Below are 17,811 nucleotides of genomic sequence, written 5' to 3'. Positions count from 1 at the left end.
CTTAAACAATAAGACCTTCTTCGTTTTCCATCTTATCTACATTACAGCAAACGAGGCTTAAATGGATAGCTTTATGGAGATGTACATCAAGTTGCAAGTTGACCATAAATCTTGCATTGTACATAGTAGTTGAGAGATTTTTTGATGTTATATCTCGGCCTTGTATCATGCTCAAGGATTTGTTTGTCCCGGTAGATAATTATTCGTTATTGTAAAAAACTGCACTAGAGGGCTTTGAGTATAAGTAATCCATTTATGAGCATCATTGAGGATCTCTTAGTCTAATAATAAATCAGTCTCAACAAAAAGCATCTTAGAAATGTGGTTTTTTTGTCCTAGGATCGCGTATTAAAATTAATGCCATCTATGAAATTTATCAACTATAGTAATAAAATTTATTTCAATCAATTCTACTCATAGTCATAAGACCTGAGAGAAAATATCCTATACTCAATTTAAGGGATTCTTCTTCTATAACAATACTTTTGGGTTCATTTTGATGAAGTACCATAATGACCATTAGCTAGGGTATCATTTTCTTTTAGTCCTTCCGTTGACTAGTTGGCATGATTTCTAATTTGTTATGCCTATAAAGTTAATACAAAAACAATGAATTATGCATATCACAATTAGATCCCCTACTTGGACATTATGAAGGACATGACCAATTTTAAGCCATCTTAAAGAGTCACCAATGTACGTGGCCCATGGCAATGCATATTGCATACCATTATCGATAAGTCTATTATCTTAAATTTCCTTCCTCTCCCTCTCCCTCTCTTTCTCTCCCTCTCTCTCCCTCTCCCTCTCTTTCTCTCTTTCTCTCTCATTTCCTCTCCTAAACAAGCAAAAAAGAAAGTGATTCAAACATTAAACAAGCAAGAGGGAGAGTGAGAGAGAGACTGCACTCTCCCTCCCTCTCTCCCTCCCTCTCTTTCTCTTTCTCTCCCTCTCTCATTTCCTTCCCCTCCCTCTCCCTCTCCCTCTCTTTCTCTCCCTCTCTATCTCTCTTTCTCTCTCATTTCCTAAACAAGCAAAAAATAAAGTGATTTAAACATTAAACAAGCAAAAGGGAGAGGGAGAGAGACAATGCACTCTCCCTCTCCTTCTCTGTCTCTCCCTCTCTCATTTCCTTCCCCTCCCTCTCCCTCTCCCTCTCTTTCTCTCCCTCTCTTTCTCTCTCATTTCCTCTCCTAAACAAGCAAAAAATAAAGTCATTTAAACATTAAACAAGCAAAAGGGAGAGGGAGAGAGAGAATGCACTCTCCCTCCCTCTCTCTCTCTTTCTCTTTCTCTCCCTCTCTCATTTCCTCCCCCTCCCTCTCCCTCTCCCTCTCCCTCTCTTTATCTTTCTCTCCCTCTTTCTCCCTCTCCCTCTCTTTCTCTCTTACTCTCTCGTTTCCTCTCCTAAACAAGCAAAAAAGAAAGTGATTTAAACATTAAACAAGCAAAAGGGAGAGGGAGAGAGAGAATGCACTCTCCCTCTCCCTCTCTTTCTCTTTCTCTCCCTCTCTCATTTCCTCCCCCTCCCTCTCCCTCTCCCTCTCCCTCTCTTTCTCTTTCTCTCCCTCTCTCTCCCTCTCCCTCTCCCTCTCTCTCATTTCCTCTCCTAAACAAGCAAAAGAAAGAGAGAGTGATTTAAACCTTAAACAAGCAAAAGAAAGAGAGAGGGAGACTCACCGATGAGATATGGCGAGCGTGGGGCGGCTCCTCTTTGCGATGAAGGCTCCTCCTGTCCTTCGCGAACAACGACGGCGGCGGCGGCAAGCCTTCTTCCTCTCCTTCTCTCACGACGGTCGCTCTCTCCCTCGCTCTCGCTCTCAAAACTCACAATGGAGCAAACACGAAATGAAAACCGCGCTCGGTTTCGGCCGCTTTTTTTCCCTGTGGAGCGTCGCTATTTGTGTGCGACGCAAATAGCGACACCGCTATCCGCCGTCGCTAATCGGCGTCGCTACTAGCTCAAATCCTTGTAGTGAGTCCAGTCTAGGTTTACTTCATTAAAACCTAAAAAGACTATTAAACCTCGGAAGAAGATTGCACATAAGAAAGGACCACCACAGTCATATCTTGAAATTTTACATCTGTATGATTTTCAGCCTTTCTCCTCATTGCAACTTTGATTTCAATTGTTGGATTTGCTTCCGCATTCAGTGGCAAATTTGTAAGGGACTATACACTGCCCTTGTCCTAACAAGTGGTAAGACCTTCCCAATGGCCACAACATATGTTGATGTCCATCCTCAAATTTGAAAGTTTGATGGCAAAGATTTTCACCCATGGCAGGTACTTATAAAGTACAAAATGATGGAGAGAGGGTATTGGCCTCTCATTCAAGGCACTAGAGTTGTAAACTCTGCAAATCTGGTTGATGTAGAGGATAACCAACGTGCCCAATCAATCATAATGTTACACTTAGATGAGTCCCTGATTCATCATGTTGATCAACTAAGCACTACTAAAGAAAAATGGGATGAGCTTGAAAAGCTCTATGGAACGACTAGTAAAAATACTAAAATATTCCTTAAAATTGAATTCTTTAGCTTGGAATATAGATTAGGAGAAGATTTGGGAAAATTCATCTCTCACATGAAGGGACTTATGGCACAGCTTGCCTCTGTACATGCTCCAATACATGAAGAAGATGCTGTTGCTATTCTCCTAAAAGCTGTAAAATAGGTGTTTCCTACTCTTGTAACCACTCTCACCAACATTCTAGATCCTACATTGGCAAGTACCATCCAATCTTGTTTGAATGAAGAAAAGAGAAACCACAAAGAAAGCAGCAACAGTCGAGCATCTTCAACTCCCCATGATCAAGTATTGGTACATACAGTTCTCACTAGATGTTCTTTCTATAAGAAAAAAGGACATCTTGTAAACAATTGTTGGAAGAAGTATCCCAAGAAAATGAAATGTAACAAATGCAAGAAGACATGGCATATCACTAGTAAATGCCCTAACACTCCTGATGTACCCAAAGAATTGGTGGCCAACTATGCCTCCAATCCATCTGAAGATCGATTGTTTTGACTCTTTAAATCATCTACCTAAAACACTATTGTAAGCATGATTTATAAAGGCATCCTAATTGTTTAAAGAGGGGGGGGGGGGGGGGGGGGGCATCTTACATTCCTTGTAATCCAATGCCACCCTGGCATTGAGGGGGGGTATTAAAAGATAGAAATAGGAACCCACTGTAAGCAAGGGTGTATAAGGGCAGATGGGTGTGAATAGCCTTAGGGCAGGGGAAAACCCTAACCCTAGCTTGGCAGAGGCTATATAAACAGCCTATGGATCACTATCAAACTTGAGATTAAGTGTACCCAAGTTGTACCTTGAGCAACTTAATAAACAAGAATTTGTTCTTGTACTTTGAGCCTCTTTCTCCCTCTTGTGCACACATTCTAATGCTGCAAATCTGCTTTTTAACATCTCACTTAAAAATGAGGCACTTACCTTTTTGCTTTTTTAAAAGCTATTTTTAGCACGTGAGAACTATTTCTAGGCCTAGAAAAAAGTGATTAATGAGCCCACATTCTACCAAGTATCACATCAATAAATAATTATAATGCTTACTCGTAATGTAAACCTAGCCCCTCTAATAAATAATCATTTTCATATTCTTGTTGCTATTGAAATACAATAAGAGCAAACTAGCAAGATCAACTACCTCTTTTGGAATAAATTCATACTTCAAAGAAAAATCTTTAGCAATCAAGTAGACTTGCATACATTAATCTACATTATCATATAAAATGTGAGATCAATTGCCTTTCTTTCGGATCACTATCTTTGATGGACAAGAAAGTCACATAGTTTGGACTCCGTCATATAAAACACAAATTTAGTGGTTGGGTTCATCATTTTTACTATATCCTTTTGTGTTTCATACATTCTTCTAGGGGCCACTATGCTTAATGGAAAAATAATTACAATATGGGTCATTTGTGGATAGCTTGGGGTCTGTCATGTGAAACGCGAATTCAGTGATGGAAATCATTGTTTCACCTTTCTTTTTTCACGTTTCATACGTTTTGTGTTTAGTTAAAATGCTCTTATAGATATGATTTGTTGTCATATTAGCATTTTTATTCGCATGGCTTCTTGAGTATCTTTCTTTATTTGAGTTTAGGATTAAATCCTAAAGGAGGGAATTAGTTGAATATTCTCGAAGGTTAAGTTGGCCCTTTTTTACTTTCAAGATTTGGATATTCATACCCATTAATATAATGTCTCTCTATACACTGCCTCCTCATATCTTTGAAAACTTATAATAGTTTGTATCATAGTTTACATAGCTTCACATCAACATGAAATACACATGAGCCATTCTTTAGCAATAGCAAAATCTTTTACTCACTCAACCATTGACACATTAACACGACTTGTCTCCACCCAATGCACATGATCATTATGTTGTTTATGAAATGCATATGGCTGCATCTTGTGATGGCTTAAGGGAGAGATTGAAAAATTAAGGCTCAGCTTTCATGATTTCAATTTTAAAGTCAAGGAGGCCTTTTTTAAAAACATTGAAATCTATTTGGGGATACTTTGGAATTTTGTGCTTGGTCCAACAAGATTAGTAAATACATTAAAATGATTGTAATCATGTGGTGCTTTTAAGTTGAAGTAAAAGAAATGGTTGCTAAGTTTCCTATAGAATTCAGAAAGATATTTTTTTATTTTGGAGCTTAGTTTGGGCCATGTCGTATGAAACACAAATTTAGTTTTATGGTTCTTTGTTTTCCTTGGCTTTTTTTGCATTTCATGTATTTTGTGTGATGTTGTTGGTTGATAACTAATTTTCTTTTCATGTTGTTGTAGTTTTTTTGTTGAGGTATGGCTAGAACTAAGGCTACTACAAGAAAGAAAAAGGTTGATCCTAGGAAAAACGTTGAGAAGATCCATGAGTCCTCTAAGCCATCCGAGCCACCAAAGAAGCATAAAAGGAGATTTTCACAAGGTCTAAGATGTCTTCAAGAAATCAGGAAGGCAATAAAAGCTCTTCATAATGCAATTGCAAAGTTGCCATTTGAAAGATTGGTCAGGGAGATATGTGATAGGCATATCTTGATAGCTTTAGGTGGACAAGGAGTGCTCTTATTCATATCCAAGAGACTACAGAGGACTTCCTGATTAATTTTTTTCAAGATGCATACATCTGTGTGCCCATGCACATAGAGTGACACTTATGGATTAGGATATGATTATCCTACAAAGATTAAGATATAGATTTTCCAAGGTTTTGGAGCCAGTTCCTCTTACAGATGGATGAGAAGACATATAATATTCTTAATGTGCCACCATATAGAAAGAAGGAGGATGCCATACATGAGAGAGATACAAGATTGCATGAGAAGGAGGAAAAGGCTATAGAGGAACAAGTAGAGAAATAGAGGGAGCATAAGAGGAAGAAAGCATAAGAAAAAGAAGCAAAGCAACTAGGCCCTCTAGAGGATAAGATTTTTGACATGCTTGATACAGTCAACCTAGCAAGTTTTAGTATATATTGCTTCTTGCATTGTGACATAGGCAAGAGAAATAATATTTTTTTTCTAGACTCAAAATGTGTGTAGATCCTTAAGGATAAGAGGAGAGAAGTAAATGACTCCATCCTTCTTGCTAGATTGAGGTATAATATATCTAAAGCTATTTGTTTTTAAGAATGATATTTTTCTATCAATAATTTTGTTTCTATATACTCACTATTTTACTTCTTTTACTAAGCGTATGATGATGAACTCCCTTTTTATATACAGCAAAAGGTTGAGATTCTTGATCCTTCAATCTCCCAATACATGAGGCTAAGTGAGCTTGAAATAAATGCATTTGACCATTGGCTCAGTATAATTGATTTTGATACCTTCGAGCTTGTTATGATTACATATCCTAAAAGGTAAGTTTTTGGGTATTTCTTCTACTTCCAAAAGAGTTTATTATACTAAATTATTCACCTATGATTATTTTCAAATCTCATTGGAGCTTGATTTCCATTGATTATGTAGATAAGCTGTATTTTTCAATCAATTCTTTGATAGGAGTACATGGAAATGCTAAGATGTAAGTTGAATTTTCCCAAGGCTCCCTGATCATTTGAACGTTTATCTACTGTAAGCACTCTAAATTTTATTTATTTTTGATATACAACTACAAAAAGATTAATTGCAGTTCTACAAAAAAAGCTTCCTATCCCTTCTTATCTACTTATACAAATGGAGTATAGACAAGTTTTGGTAAGCTTTTTATCAAATACATCAAGATACTTGATTCCATAAACTACCACAAATAAGTTGTTTAATTTTGCTTTGTGATGGGCCCTCTCCCATCTCCGTCCACGCTCCTAGGCATATCCAGGAGACCCCTGTACATCCGGTGTACCGACGGGGGTACCCTCTCCTGGAGTGCCACTCAAAGGGGTGCCACCAAAAGGCGTGCCATCTGCCGATGGCTACGCAAAAGCCGGAGTAACTGGAGTGGACGTCCCCACAGGTGTGACAAATCCTGGAGGTGACGCAGCTCCAGCTGAACGACGAGATGGAGACACCACGTCCGTGTCTCCACAGCAGCACCCCCCTGATCCTCCTGCAGTCGCAGTCCCTCCCTCTGGCCCAAGTCGCGAGCGTCGAGATCGTCTGCTCGAAGCTGAAGCATCTGATCGCACTGAGGCTGATCTAGCTGAAGCTTTTGGGTTTCTTCTTCTATACTCAATTTAAGGGTTTCTTCAATTTAAGGGTTTCTTCTTCTATAACAATACTTTTGGATTCATTTTGATGAAGTACCTTAATGACCATTAGCTAGGGTATCATTTTCTTTTAGTCCTTCCATTGACTAGTTGGCATGATTTCTAATTTGGCATGCCTATAAAGTTAATACAAAAACAATGAATTATGCATATCACAATTAGATCCCCTACTTGGACATTATGAAGGAATTGACCATTTTTAAGCCATCTTAAAGAGTTACCAATGTACGTGGCCCATGGCAAAGCACATTGCATACCATTATCAATAAGTCTATTATCTTAAATTTCCTTCCCCTCCCTCTCCCTCTCTTTCTCTCCCTCTCTCTCCCTCTCCCTCTCTTTCTCTCACCCTCTCCCTCTCCCTCTCATTCTCTTTCTCTCCCTCTCTCATTTCCTTCCTCTCCCTCTCCCTCTCCCTCTCCCTCTCCCTCTCCCTCTCTTTTTCTCCCTCTCCCTCTCTATCTCTCTTTCTCTCTCATTTCCTAAACAAGCAAAAAATAAAGTGATTTAAACATCCTCCAAGCAAAAGGGAGAGGGAGAGATACAATGCACTCTCCCTCTCTTTCTCTTTCTATCCCTCTCTCATTTCCTTCCCCTCCCTCTCCCTCTCTTTCTCTCTTACTCTCTCGTTTCCTCTCCTAAACAAGCAAAAAAGAAAGTGATTTAAACATTAAACAAGCAAAAGGGAGAGGGAGAGAGAGAATGCACTCTCCCTCCTTCTCCCTCTCTTTCTCTTTCTCTCCCTCTCTCATTTCCTCCCCCTCCCTCTCCCTCTCCCTCTCTTTCTCTTTCTCTTTCTCTTTCTCTTTCTCTTTCTCTTTCTCTCCCTCTCCCTCTCTTTCTCTCTTACTCTCTCATTTCCTTCCCCTCCCTCTCCCTCTCTCCTAAACAAGCAAAAAAGAAAGTGATTCAAACAACAAACAACCAAACCCGTCGTGAGAGAGAGAATGCACACTCTCTCTCTCACCCTCTCCCTCTCCCTCTCGTTCTCTTTCTCTCCCTCTCTCATTTCCTTCCCCTCCCTCTCCCTCTCCCTCTCTTTATCTTTTTCTCCCTCTCCCTCTCTATCTCTCTTTCTCTCTCATTTCCTAAACAAGCAAAAAATAAAGTGATTTAAACATCCTCCAAGCAAAAGGGAGAGGGAGAGATACAATGCACTCTCCCTCTCTTTCTCTTTCTATCCCTCTCTCATTTCCTTACCCTCCCTCTCCCTCTGCTCTCTTTCTCTCTCATTTCCTCTCCTAAACAAGCAAAAAATAAAGTGATTTAAACATTAAACAAGCAAAAGGGAGAGGGAGAGAGAGAATGCACTCTCCCTCCTTCTCCCTCTCTTTCTCTCTCTCTCCCTCTCTCATTTCCTCCCCCTCCCTCTCCCTCTCCCTCTATTTATCTTTCTCTTTCTCTCCCTCTCCCTCTCCCTCTCCCTCTCTTTCTCTCTTACTCTCTCATTTCCTCTCCTAAACAAGCAAAAAAGAAAGTAATTTTATCATTAAACAAGCAAAAGGGAGAGAGAGAGAGAGAATGCACTCTCCCTCTCTTTCTCTTTCTCTCCCTCTCCCTCTCCCTCTCTTTCTCTCCCTCTCTCCCTCTCCCTCTCCTTCTCTTTCATTTCCTCTCCTAAACAAGCAAAAGAGAACGATTTAAACCTTCAACAAGCAAAAGAAAGAGAGAGGGAGACTCACCAATAAGATATGGCGAGCGTGGGGCAGCTTCTCTTTGCAATGAGGGCTCCTCCTCTCCTTCCGAACAACGGCGGTGGCGGCGGCAGCGGCGGTGGCAGCAAGTCTTCTTCCTCTCCTTCCTTCTCACAAAGCCTTCACTCTCTCCCTCGTTCTCACTCTCAAAAGTCGAAGCAAAAGAAATGAAAACGGCGCTCGGGTTTCGGCCGCGCTTTTTTTCCTGCAGCGTCGCTATTATTTGCGACGCAAATAGCGACGCCAATAGCGACGCCGATATCCGCCGTCGCTAATCGGCGTCGCTAATTGCCCAATTCCTTGTAGTGGCTGAGAGTTTTGTCTTTCTTGAAACAATGTAGAAATGCAATCTTCAATGCATAATAAATAGTGAAGGTACCCATACCATAATTGTTAAACCATTCCATAGCCTTCTTGTGAAGAGTGGTTGCAAAGTGCTACTCTTTAACCAAGTCTCCATACAATTGGTTAAACCCACTTGCTATCCACCTTGTTTCAAATTGAGCCATATGAAAACCTTCTTCCTAAAATTTTGCTACTCGTATCTTAGAGTTCAAGGATGGTACTACTTAAGTTGACATTTTTCTACTCCTATTACCAAGACATAGTGGATAAAACACTAATCTATATTACACAGGTGGCCCAAAAAGAGTAGTTCCTATCAACAAAACATCCCATACATTTCTCCTCAAATCATGAAGAGGAGTTTGTACCTCTAATTCTTCATATTCATTTCCATCTCCTCCTACTACACTTGTGGATGAAGTATCTTGTATTACAATATCCTTAGGTTCAAGCTCCCTCTTGTGCAGGTCTTCATCAGCCTCTACTTCTCTTTCAGGATGCACTTCTATTAGCCTACACTTCTCCATCCACTTGTACTTCAAATTGGTCTTCAAACCAAATTCATTGGGCTTCCCTTCTCAAATATTCCCTCAATTCTTATGCTCTTGCTCTTGTGAGAATCCAATCCCCTTGTTGAGGGAATTGTCTTTACATAAATGTTGCCCATCTGAAGCACCTTGAACTTGATACTTGCCATTACAGTCCTACACTTCTGTAGCAAATTTCTATGCTTGAATTCCTCCAAGACTAATCTGTAAATCATGAGCGCCATGCACATGAAAGTGGTAGGATCACCAAAAAGTATTGGCCCTTCATAATCAAGGTAAAACAGTACTCTGTCTGTCAAAATATCTATACTATAGAATACAACTTCTTGAATCAAAGAACAGCCATGGAAAGCACATAAATTTCAAAGAATACCACATTAACCTACAATATACATAATAATCAACCAATGAACACACAATTCTAAGTGTTACAAGCTAAATACCAAAACAATAGGAAAGGGCATCTAATTTTCTAGAGACGAAGATAGAATTTGAGGTTGTGACATAAACAACCCCAATAGGGTGCCATCCTTAAGGATTTTCATTACATATGAAAGATAGATCTGAAAAGATGCATACAAGGAGTTACAACCAGGACAATCACCCTTCACATGATATTCAATGACTTTTTCATACATAGAAAATAAGGCACCTACATGCACACTAAGGCTCGTTAAGATTGTAATTCAAGCCTCAACAAGATTCCTTGCTAAGAACTCCTAGGCTTCTATATTTGCAAATGGTATTCCACTGGATTCTATTCCCATTCATAAGGGTGTCTAACAATGTTGCCCCCTAAGTTTGCTTCTATTAACATTAGCTACTCACCCTTTTTTTTCATTTTTGAGAAATTATCTACATACAGCCTACTTGAAGGGATCAAGTACAAAGGGAAATACTTATTGGGGTAGGGCTTTGCAGACAATCTGATGGTAGCGTTAAAAGCTAGTAAGGAGAATCTAGAAAAAGCAATGCATCCACTGAAAATATTTGAGAAAGCTTTTGGGCTTATGATCAACTTGGGGAAATCCGAACTTATAAGTATCACATAAGAATCTCTCTACAACTTGGGTTAGAGTGGGCAAGTGCTGAGATGAAAAGATGCAATTATCTAGGGTTCCATACAAGCACACATTTAGAATGGGTCCTAAATGAACTCAAAGGGAAAATCAATAGTTGGATGATGATTGCATGGCCCTTGCATGTTAAGTTAAAGATTCTCAGGGTGTTGATATATCCGACCATTAGGTCCTATCTACCCTTAATGTGTTGCAACAAGACCTATACAAAAATCCTAAACTTTCAAATAAGAGTGTTCTTTTGGTGGAAGCAAGGAAAATCGAAAGATGCTACCCCGATTAGTTTTGATCGACTCACAATGGATAGCAAGTATGGAGGTCTAGGTCTAGGGGACTTGGAAGTAGAAATAGATGCCGTGAGGACACAATTACTAAGTTAATGTTGGGATAGGAATGCCCTTCAGATAGAGATGTTTAAAGACTTGTTAAGGGTGAAGAATAGCAGAATGTGTAGAGTATGGAAGATTGATCTTTCTGAGTTACTTTCCTCAAGTATGATATATGAGGTCAAAGCAAAAGGTGTTCAAGTTGAATTGCTGGATTCTTGCCCCAGAAAAGAATTCTTTTGAAGGTAGAGCTCAACTTGAGTGTTGGTGCGATAAACTTGAAGAAGAATGCCTATTGGACATGGGAATCAGAAGTGCCTTTAGCAATGCAGCTTGGGAAAAGAGCACATCACTTGGCAAAAAGTAACTTATTTAAAATCAATCACTCGATTGATTTGAATATGGGGCATGTAGTGGATGAAAGTGGTCACAAGGAAATGTAGCTTTCTAAAGCCAATAGAGTCCCGTGGGAAGTCATGAGGAATGCAATATGCCTTTGGAAGTAAAAGGACCCTCATCATAGTAGGATACCCTCCCACCACTTTGCATCGTAGGTACGAGGATCAACAACAACCTTGTTCCATAGATAATAAGAAGGCTCATGACAAAGAACAAAAGGAGCTTCCAAAGAATCATGGAAGATTGGGAGGTAGAGATTGCTTACATCAAAACGGGGTGCATGCTCAAAGCATTATAGTTACTGCAAATTCCACTAAAAGATCAACAATTTGGCTAGAGGGTTACCTCTATAGCCTTGTTCTCATCGACAAGAAATAACATAATAGAGGCATCTTTGACACAAGATGTATTTGTAGTAAAGAAGAAACTTTAAAACATGTGTTTTGGGATGGATGTATTGCCTCGTGCATTTGGCAAGAAGGATTGGTCAATCTAAATGCAGATATTGGAAGTGCAGATAGCATGAAGATATGTATCTTTGGAAGCAGGAGCCAAGCTAGTATAGTGCAATATCTGGTCATTAATGTGATCGAATTCTAATGCTTGAGGACCTTTAGCAAGTCAGAACTAGGCATAGTTTTGGAGGAGAATATAGTCTAGAGATTTAATCATGGGGGAAATCCGTCCTAGAGGCTGGTGGTATATGGGTGGAGGTTGGCTAAGCTATTAACTTTGTATCCACGGGTATTAATTACTTCTTTCATCTGATATAATATTTCTTCGCGTCCAAAAGAAGAGAAAGAAACCATGTCATTTGTGGAGGCAGCACGTCCACCGCTGTCACGTGAGGTGAAGTGAGCGCATGACCACCGCATCTCACCGTCTTTACTTTTGCTGAGCACGACGCGTGCCTATCGCACCATCACGAGCTGCTAGCCTTGCATTTATTTTATACCGATGGCTCACTGCAGCTCTTCGTTTCGACTTAGCTTGTAATAAGCTGCGATTTTACAATGCCTATATAAAGATATAACGTTTGTAATTGCTCCAGCTGCCGTGCAATGCTGTCTGTGATCTGTGTACTGTCGTGATCATGGCCGAGGCTCTGCTGATTCGCCTGGTGATCTACATTCTCAGAGCTGCGGCCATCGCTGGCGCCGCACTTATACACAATCATATCGCAGCCACCAATGCGGCAGCGACACGGTTCTACGACTTCAATGTATGTTAGTCACCTAATTAGTTCCGGGATTTGCTCCAGTAATTACGATTCAGATATGGGGACTAGATAGATTAGATTAACGTGGACAGCTTCATCATGATCTGTATTTGATGGCGATGGCGATAGTTATCGTATGATTGTTGATGGATTTTTATGGTCTGGAAGGTGGAGTACAAGAACGTGAGCAAGCTTTGCCGCAGTGCGACGTTGGTGACTGTTAATGGCCAGTACCCGGGGCCAACGATCTATGCGCAAGAGGGAGATCGCGTGATTGTGAAGGTGACCAATTCAGTAAAGCACAACGTCACCTTGCATTGGTAACAATTCCTTGTCTCAAATTATAAGCTTTGTTCTTCTTTTGAACCTTAACTCTCAATATACTTATTAGCATCATGTAGCCCACATTTAAAAAACCCTATTCTAAGGTTTCCAAAGTACATGCATATGCAACTTTAGGTCTCAAGTCTGGACTTCATATTGTAACTTTCCTCTCTTTGTAAGGGTTTATGCAATGCAACCTTTGTTTTGTTTAAATACGTTTAAATATATGTATTAAACTCTTAGCTAATCAAATTATAGATAGACACCCAAGAAATACGTGTTTAAAAAACAACAATAGTCTTCCAAAAACAAGAAAAAAGCTTGTGATTACTCAATACCAAAGTTATATACTAGAAGTTTTTCGCGATTTGTTGTTGTGACAAACAAATGGTGCACAAAAGACAATTAAGTAGATGTAGGATTTGAAATTGGAAATTTATTTTACTAGATGTTGTATATGATTTATATAGGCTCATATCAAAATTATTACCCATATGTGATTAAGTGTTACATATTAGCACTTGTGAGTGCCCCTTGCCACCATGGGCCCTTGGATGAGGTTTCCAAAAAGCAAGGTCTCATGTATGCAACTTTTGTGAAAAAGCATGGGTTTCCCAAAACCGCCTCTCGTGCCCAAAATGTTCTTTAGCACTCAACCTTTCCTAAGGTTTTTTCCTTCGTGGTAAAATTGAGAAATCTCTTTGGAAACCAAATTAAATTCCTTGGTTTTTATAGCTTGTTTAATATTAACTATTGACACTTTATGATAGTGCATGCTAGTGTGTATGTCAAACGTTTCTTTCGTGTTCGAAGTTCAAATCGATACAGTAGTTTTTTCAAACTATTTTCCTCGTCAAGTTTAGATCTACTATTTGTAGTTGTTTCTTTCCAAATTAGGAAAAAAAATTCAAATCATTTTTTGATATTGAGTTCAAATCTACTCTCTATAGTTCTTTTCTCAAATTAGCTAGATTAGTGATTTTAACACTTATATTAACAGTGCCTTCTTCTTATGAGGTCCAAACCTACTATCTATGTTTTCTCAAGTTATTTTTTCTTGTCAAGTTAAAATCTACTATGAGTGGTGGTTTTTCCAAATTAGGTAGGTTAGAGATGTTAACAGGGTATGGATGCACGATTGATAGGTGGTGGTTTTTCCGAATTAGGTAGGATAGTGATGTTAACACTGTGTATGGATGCATGATCGATCAGGCATGGGGTTCGGCAAGTGCTGTCATGCTGGTTCGACGGGCCGGCCTACATCACGCAGTGCCCGATCCAACCAGGCAGAAGCTTCACGTATGAATTTACGCTGACGAGGCAGAAGGGGACGATGCTGTGGCATGCACACGTCAACTGGCTGCGAGCCACAGTCCACGGCCCCATCGTCATCTTCCCCAAGCATGGAGTCCCCTATCCCTTCCCCTTCCCTCATGCCGAGCACGTCATCATTCTCGGTAAAGTTAATCCAGTACAGTCCCAGACGCCGCGTCTTTTCCATTAATCAAGCTTAACAGAATTCCCCCAATCAATGATCAATATTTGCCATTAATTAAACCCAAAATCTCGTGGGGTGATGTGGTAGATCTATTGCCATCAATCCAGCTAATCGAATGAGCGCTTAACCATCCCTTTGCGCAGCTGCTAATTAATAATAGTGTGATGAGTGGGCGATACTGAAAAATTTAAGCTATTGGCGACGATAAATGACAGCATGAGTAATGATGATGATGATCATTTAAGCTATTGGCAGCATGAGTAATGATAATGATGATCATTTAAGCTATTGGCGACGATAAATGACAGCATTAGTAATGATGATGATGATGATGATGATAACGACGATGATAAGAATGATAATGATAATGATAATGATGATGATGATGATGACATTGATGCTGATGATGATGTATTTGCAGGAGAATTGTGGCATGAGGATGCAGATGTCATCGAAGCTCGAACATTGCGCTCAGGCGGCGGGCCTCCAAACCCTGACGCCTTTGTGATTAACGGCCACCCGGGGCCCCTTTACCCTTGCTCCTCGCACGGTATTATTTGTGGCAATATATGGTGCCTTAATACATGATTCCCTTCCCTTAGAAAATCAGTCCGGTGCCCAAATACTCACTGCAAGTTAATACTTCTCAAAAGCATTAATTATTGTCGTAGTGAAAGACTAGCGTGATACTGATATGGTCGATAGGTATCCTCTCAACTAATCGAATAGAATTTGCAAATATGTATGCATTGAAATACAAGATAATGGAGGTTGGTTACACATCATATGGCAAACACCCATTTGTAAGTGTTCCCAAATCAAAGCATTTAGGGGGTTTGGTGTCCACATTATTTCTTTATGCACCGATTTAGAGACCATGCCTGCACGTTCCCACCGAGCAAACGATGCAAAATGGATGAGGAGTTTCCCTTGGTCAATAAGGGTGCACTTTTTACATTTATAATCCATCAAACAATGATAAACATATAAAAAAATTCAAAAAAATGTAAAATGTATCATTTTAATATATAAAAGTTTTATGCCCATGTCCATGCACAGATTCAAAAAAAACTATGTGCCCACAATGTGGGTAGGGGTTAGATATTTGTCCCTTGGTGTGTAACCAGCCTGATAATATCTCACATTTCGATGCATTCTGTTTCCTTTCATAGTTTCAAGTGCATGCCATCACTACTAGTTAAGACCAATGGCAACTCCAAAGCTCAAGGTGAGTGCTTAGCATCATAATTACAACCAAGGTAAAGCCATTTTGTGGAGCCAAATAGTGCAAGGACCATCGACCCTCAAATTTTATAGGTTTTTGCATAGATTTTATAGGTTTGTTTAATCATACTATTAACAAAAATAAGCCCGGAAAAAACTTTTCTCTACAAATTTCAAGTTTTCGTTTAACACTTCACGTAGACGCTCCTAAATCTCGGCTGTTCTTGAGGAGCGCTGATAAAGAGTAGTTTTCTGCAGACATGTACCGGATCATGGACGTGGAACCTGGTCGGACGTATCTGCTCCGGTTGATAGGCGCGGCGTTGAACGACCAGCATTTCTTCGGTATTGCGGGTCATAACCTGACAGTGGTGGAGGCAGACGGCGAATACACGGTCCCCTACACCACCCCATGGGTGGTCATCACGCCTGGGCAAACCCTGAACGTGCTAGTGACAGCCCAACGTCATCCTCCCGGCCATGATCCGCATGATGCAGCTTATAATCACACCGGATCATCATCTGCATCAGCGCCCAGCTATTACATGGGCATGGCCGCTTACAGCTCCAATGCCAACGTACCCTTCCTCAAGACACCGGCTCTGGCGCTGTGGCATTACAGATATGTTAATGATGATAATCATGGAGACAGCGATCATCATGATGCTAATTATATGATTCACTATCCTGAATTCCCTCTCAACAATGACACATCTTTTGTGACCAACTTCGAGCAGAACATACGGAGCTTCTCCACTGTCCATAACAGCATCGAGGTCCCGCGCACTGTCGACCGCAACCTGTTCTTCACCATCGGCCTCAATGAACAGAAATGCAACACCACTCCTGATCGTGATCATGATCATACCCATACCAATGCATCCACTGTCAGCCCGTGCCAGGGCCCTAATGGCGGCCGCCTATCAGCTTCCATGAACAACATCACCTTCCAACTACCTCCCGTCTCCCTCCTGCAAGCTTACCATGAGACCAACCTCAAGCACCCCATGGCCGCCACTAAACCCAGCAGCTTGTACTACACCACAGACTTCCCTGACACTCCTCTGGTCAAATATGACTACGTGCACCGCGCGCCCAACCACCCTCCCAACGACACGCAGTCCCTTATGGGGACACGTCTAAGCGTCCTGGACTTCGGCTCCAATGTGCAGATCGTCCTGCAGAACACAGGAACCATAGCCCCCGAGAGCCACCCCATCCACCTCCATGGCTTCAGCTTCTATGTGGTCGCTTCTGGTTTTGGGAATTACAATGCCACAGATGTGCATCTCAATCTGCATGATCCCCCCCTTCGGAACACAGTCGGTGTCCCTGCTGGTGGCTGGACAGTAATCCGCTTCAAGGCAGACAACCCAGGTAACCTAACTCATACCCTCAACATAAATTGTAATTCTCTCAAGCTCCTATACTGCATCAGCTCGATCCTCTATATAATTAGCTTTAAATTAGTATTCAATCCTTGAATTGGCTTCATTTGGACATGATAATAATGTAAGCTTTCGTTGTTTATTATCTAACCCTACATCTTTTACTAGGTGTTTGGCATCTACATTGTCACTTGGAGATACATACAACTTGGGGCTTGTCAATGGCCTTCATTGTCAAGAATGGAGTTGGTTCCGATCAAACTCTACCTCGACCACCTGCTGATCTTCCTCGTTGCTAATAGTTAAGAGACTAAACAATTCTATTGCAATCAACCCTTCATGTTCGAGGCATAGGTCCCTTTAGTTGTAGTAGTCATGCAAACTTTCAAACAATTTGCATTTTTTGACAAAACCATTAACACATTTTGCACCTACTTAAAGGTTACAAATCATTCTTGATAACTTGCTTCAATATCTCTCAATTTTGGTAAAAGAATATAGTGATATATTTGTGCAAAAGAACATTTTGAGTTCCCAACTCACTACAAGGAAAATGAGCCAGAAGCCTCAGCGTAATGCATTATTAAGCATTAAAATAACTTACATGTGTGCATCTATGTATGGAATAACATGTCAAAAGACTTGTGTTTGTATGTGCATTAGGTCCACAATTTAGACATGCTTATATACATGATTCTAGGTGCTACAATAGGCACTATTTTCTAGTTTTTAAAAAACCCAAGGATCTGTTGGCTATAAATTGTTAGTCAAAATAAAGCTACAAACATGAAACCAATGGCTTCCTAATCTTTTTAAATCTTGTGAATATTCATGTCCATTACTTATTATTAAAATTGTGACCTAATAAGTTGAATTAGCATGTAGCAGGGAGCTCCACATGTACTGTTGAGGTATTAGCTTTCATAGCATCCACTCCCGAATATGTGTCCTTATACATTATACGTCTTACATTAGCTATATTAGTGTAAGAGGAGGCTTTGAGTTGCATATGTATATGA

General features: G+C 40.3%; 1 protein-coding gene across 1 annotated transcript; it reads left to right on the top strand.

Moving 5' to 3' along the window:
• Positions 1-12,167: 12,167 nt before the first annotated feature.
• Positions 12,168-17,265, top strand: LOC148018292 (laccase-6-like). The gene is made up of 6 exons (XM_087662201.1): positions 12,168-12,361; positions 12,527-12,678; positions 13,895-14,139; positions 14,602-14,730; positions 15,663-16,781; positions 16,961-17,265. The coding sequence occupies exons 1-6, from the start codon at positions 12,233-12,235 to the stop codon at positions 17,089-17,091; spliced, it is 1,905 nt and encodes a 634-aa protein (XP_087518327.1). The 5' UTR covers positions 12,168-12,232; the 3' UTR covers positions 17,092-17,265.
• The last annotated feature ends 546 nt before the right edge of the window (positions 17,266-17,811 follow it).

This window comes from Lygodium microphyllum, chromosome 21, assembly GCF_053477565.2.
Source record: "Lygodium microphyllum isolate KBCC chromosome 21, Lygodium_microphyllum_v1.1.10, whole genome shotgun sequence".
In the NCBI taxonomy this organism is placed as follows: Eukaryota; Viridiplantae; Streptophyta; class Polypodiopsida; order Schizaeales; family Lygodiaceae; genus Lygodium; species Lygodium microphyllum.
The sequence above is the reverse complement of the archived record's forward strand: the minus strand, read 5'-3'. Positions and strand labels throughout refer to the sequence as shown.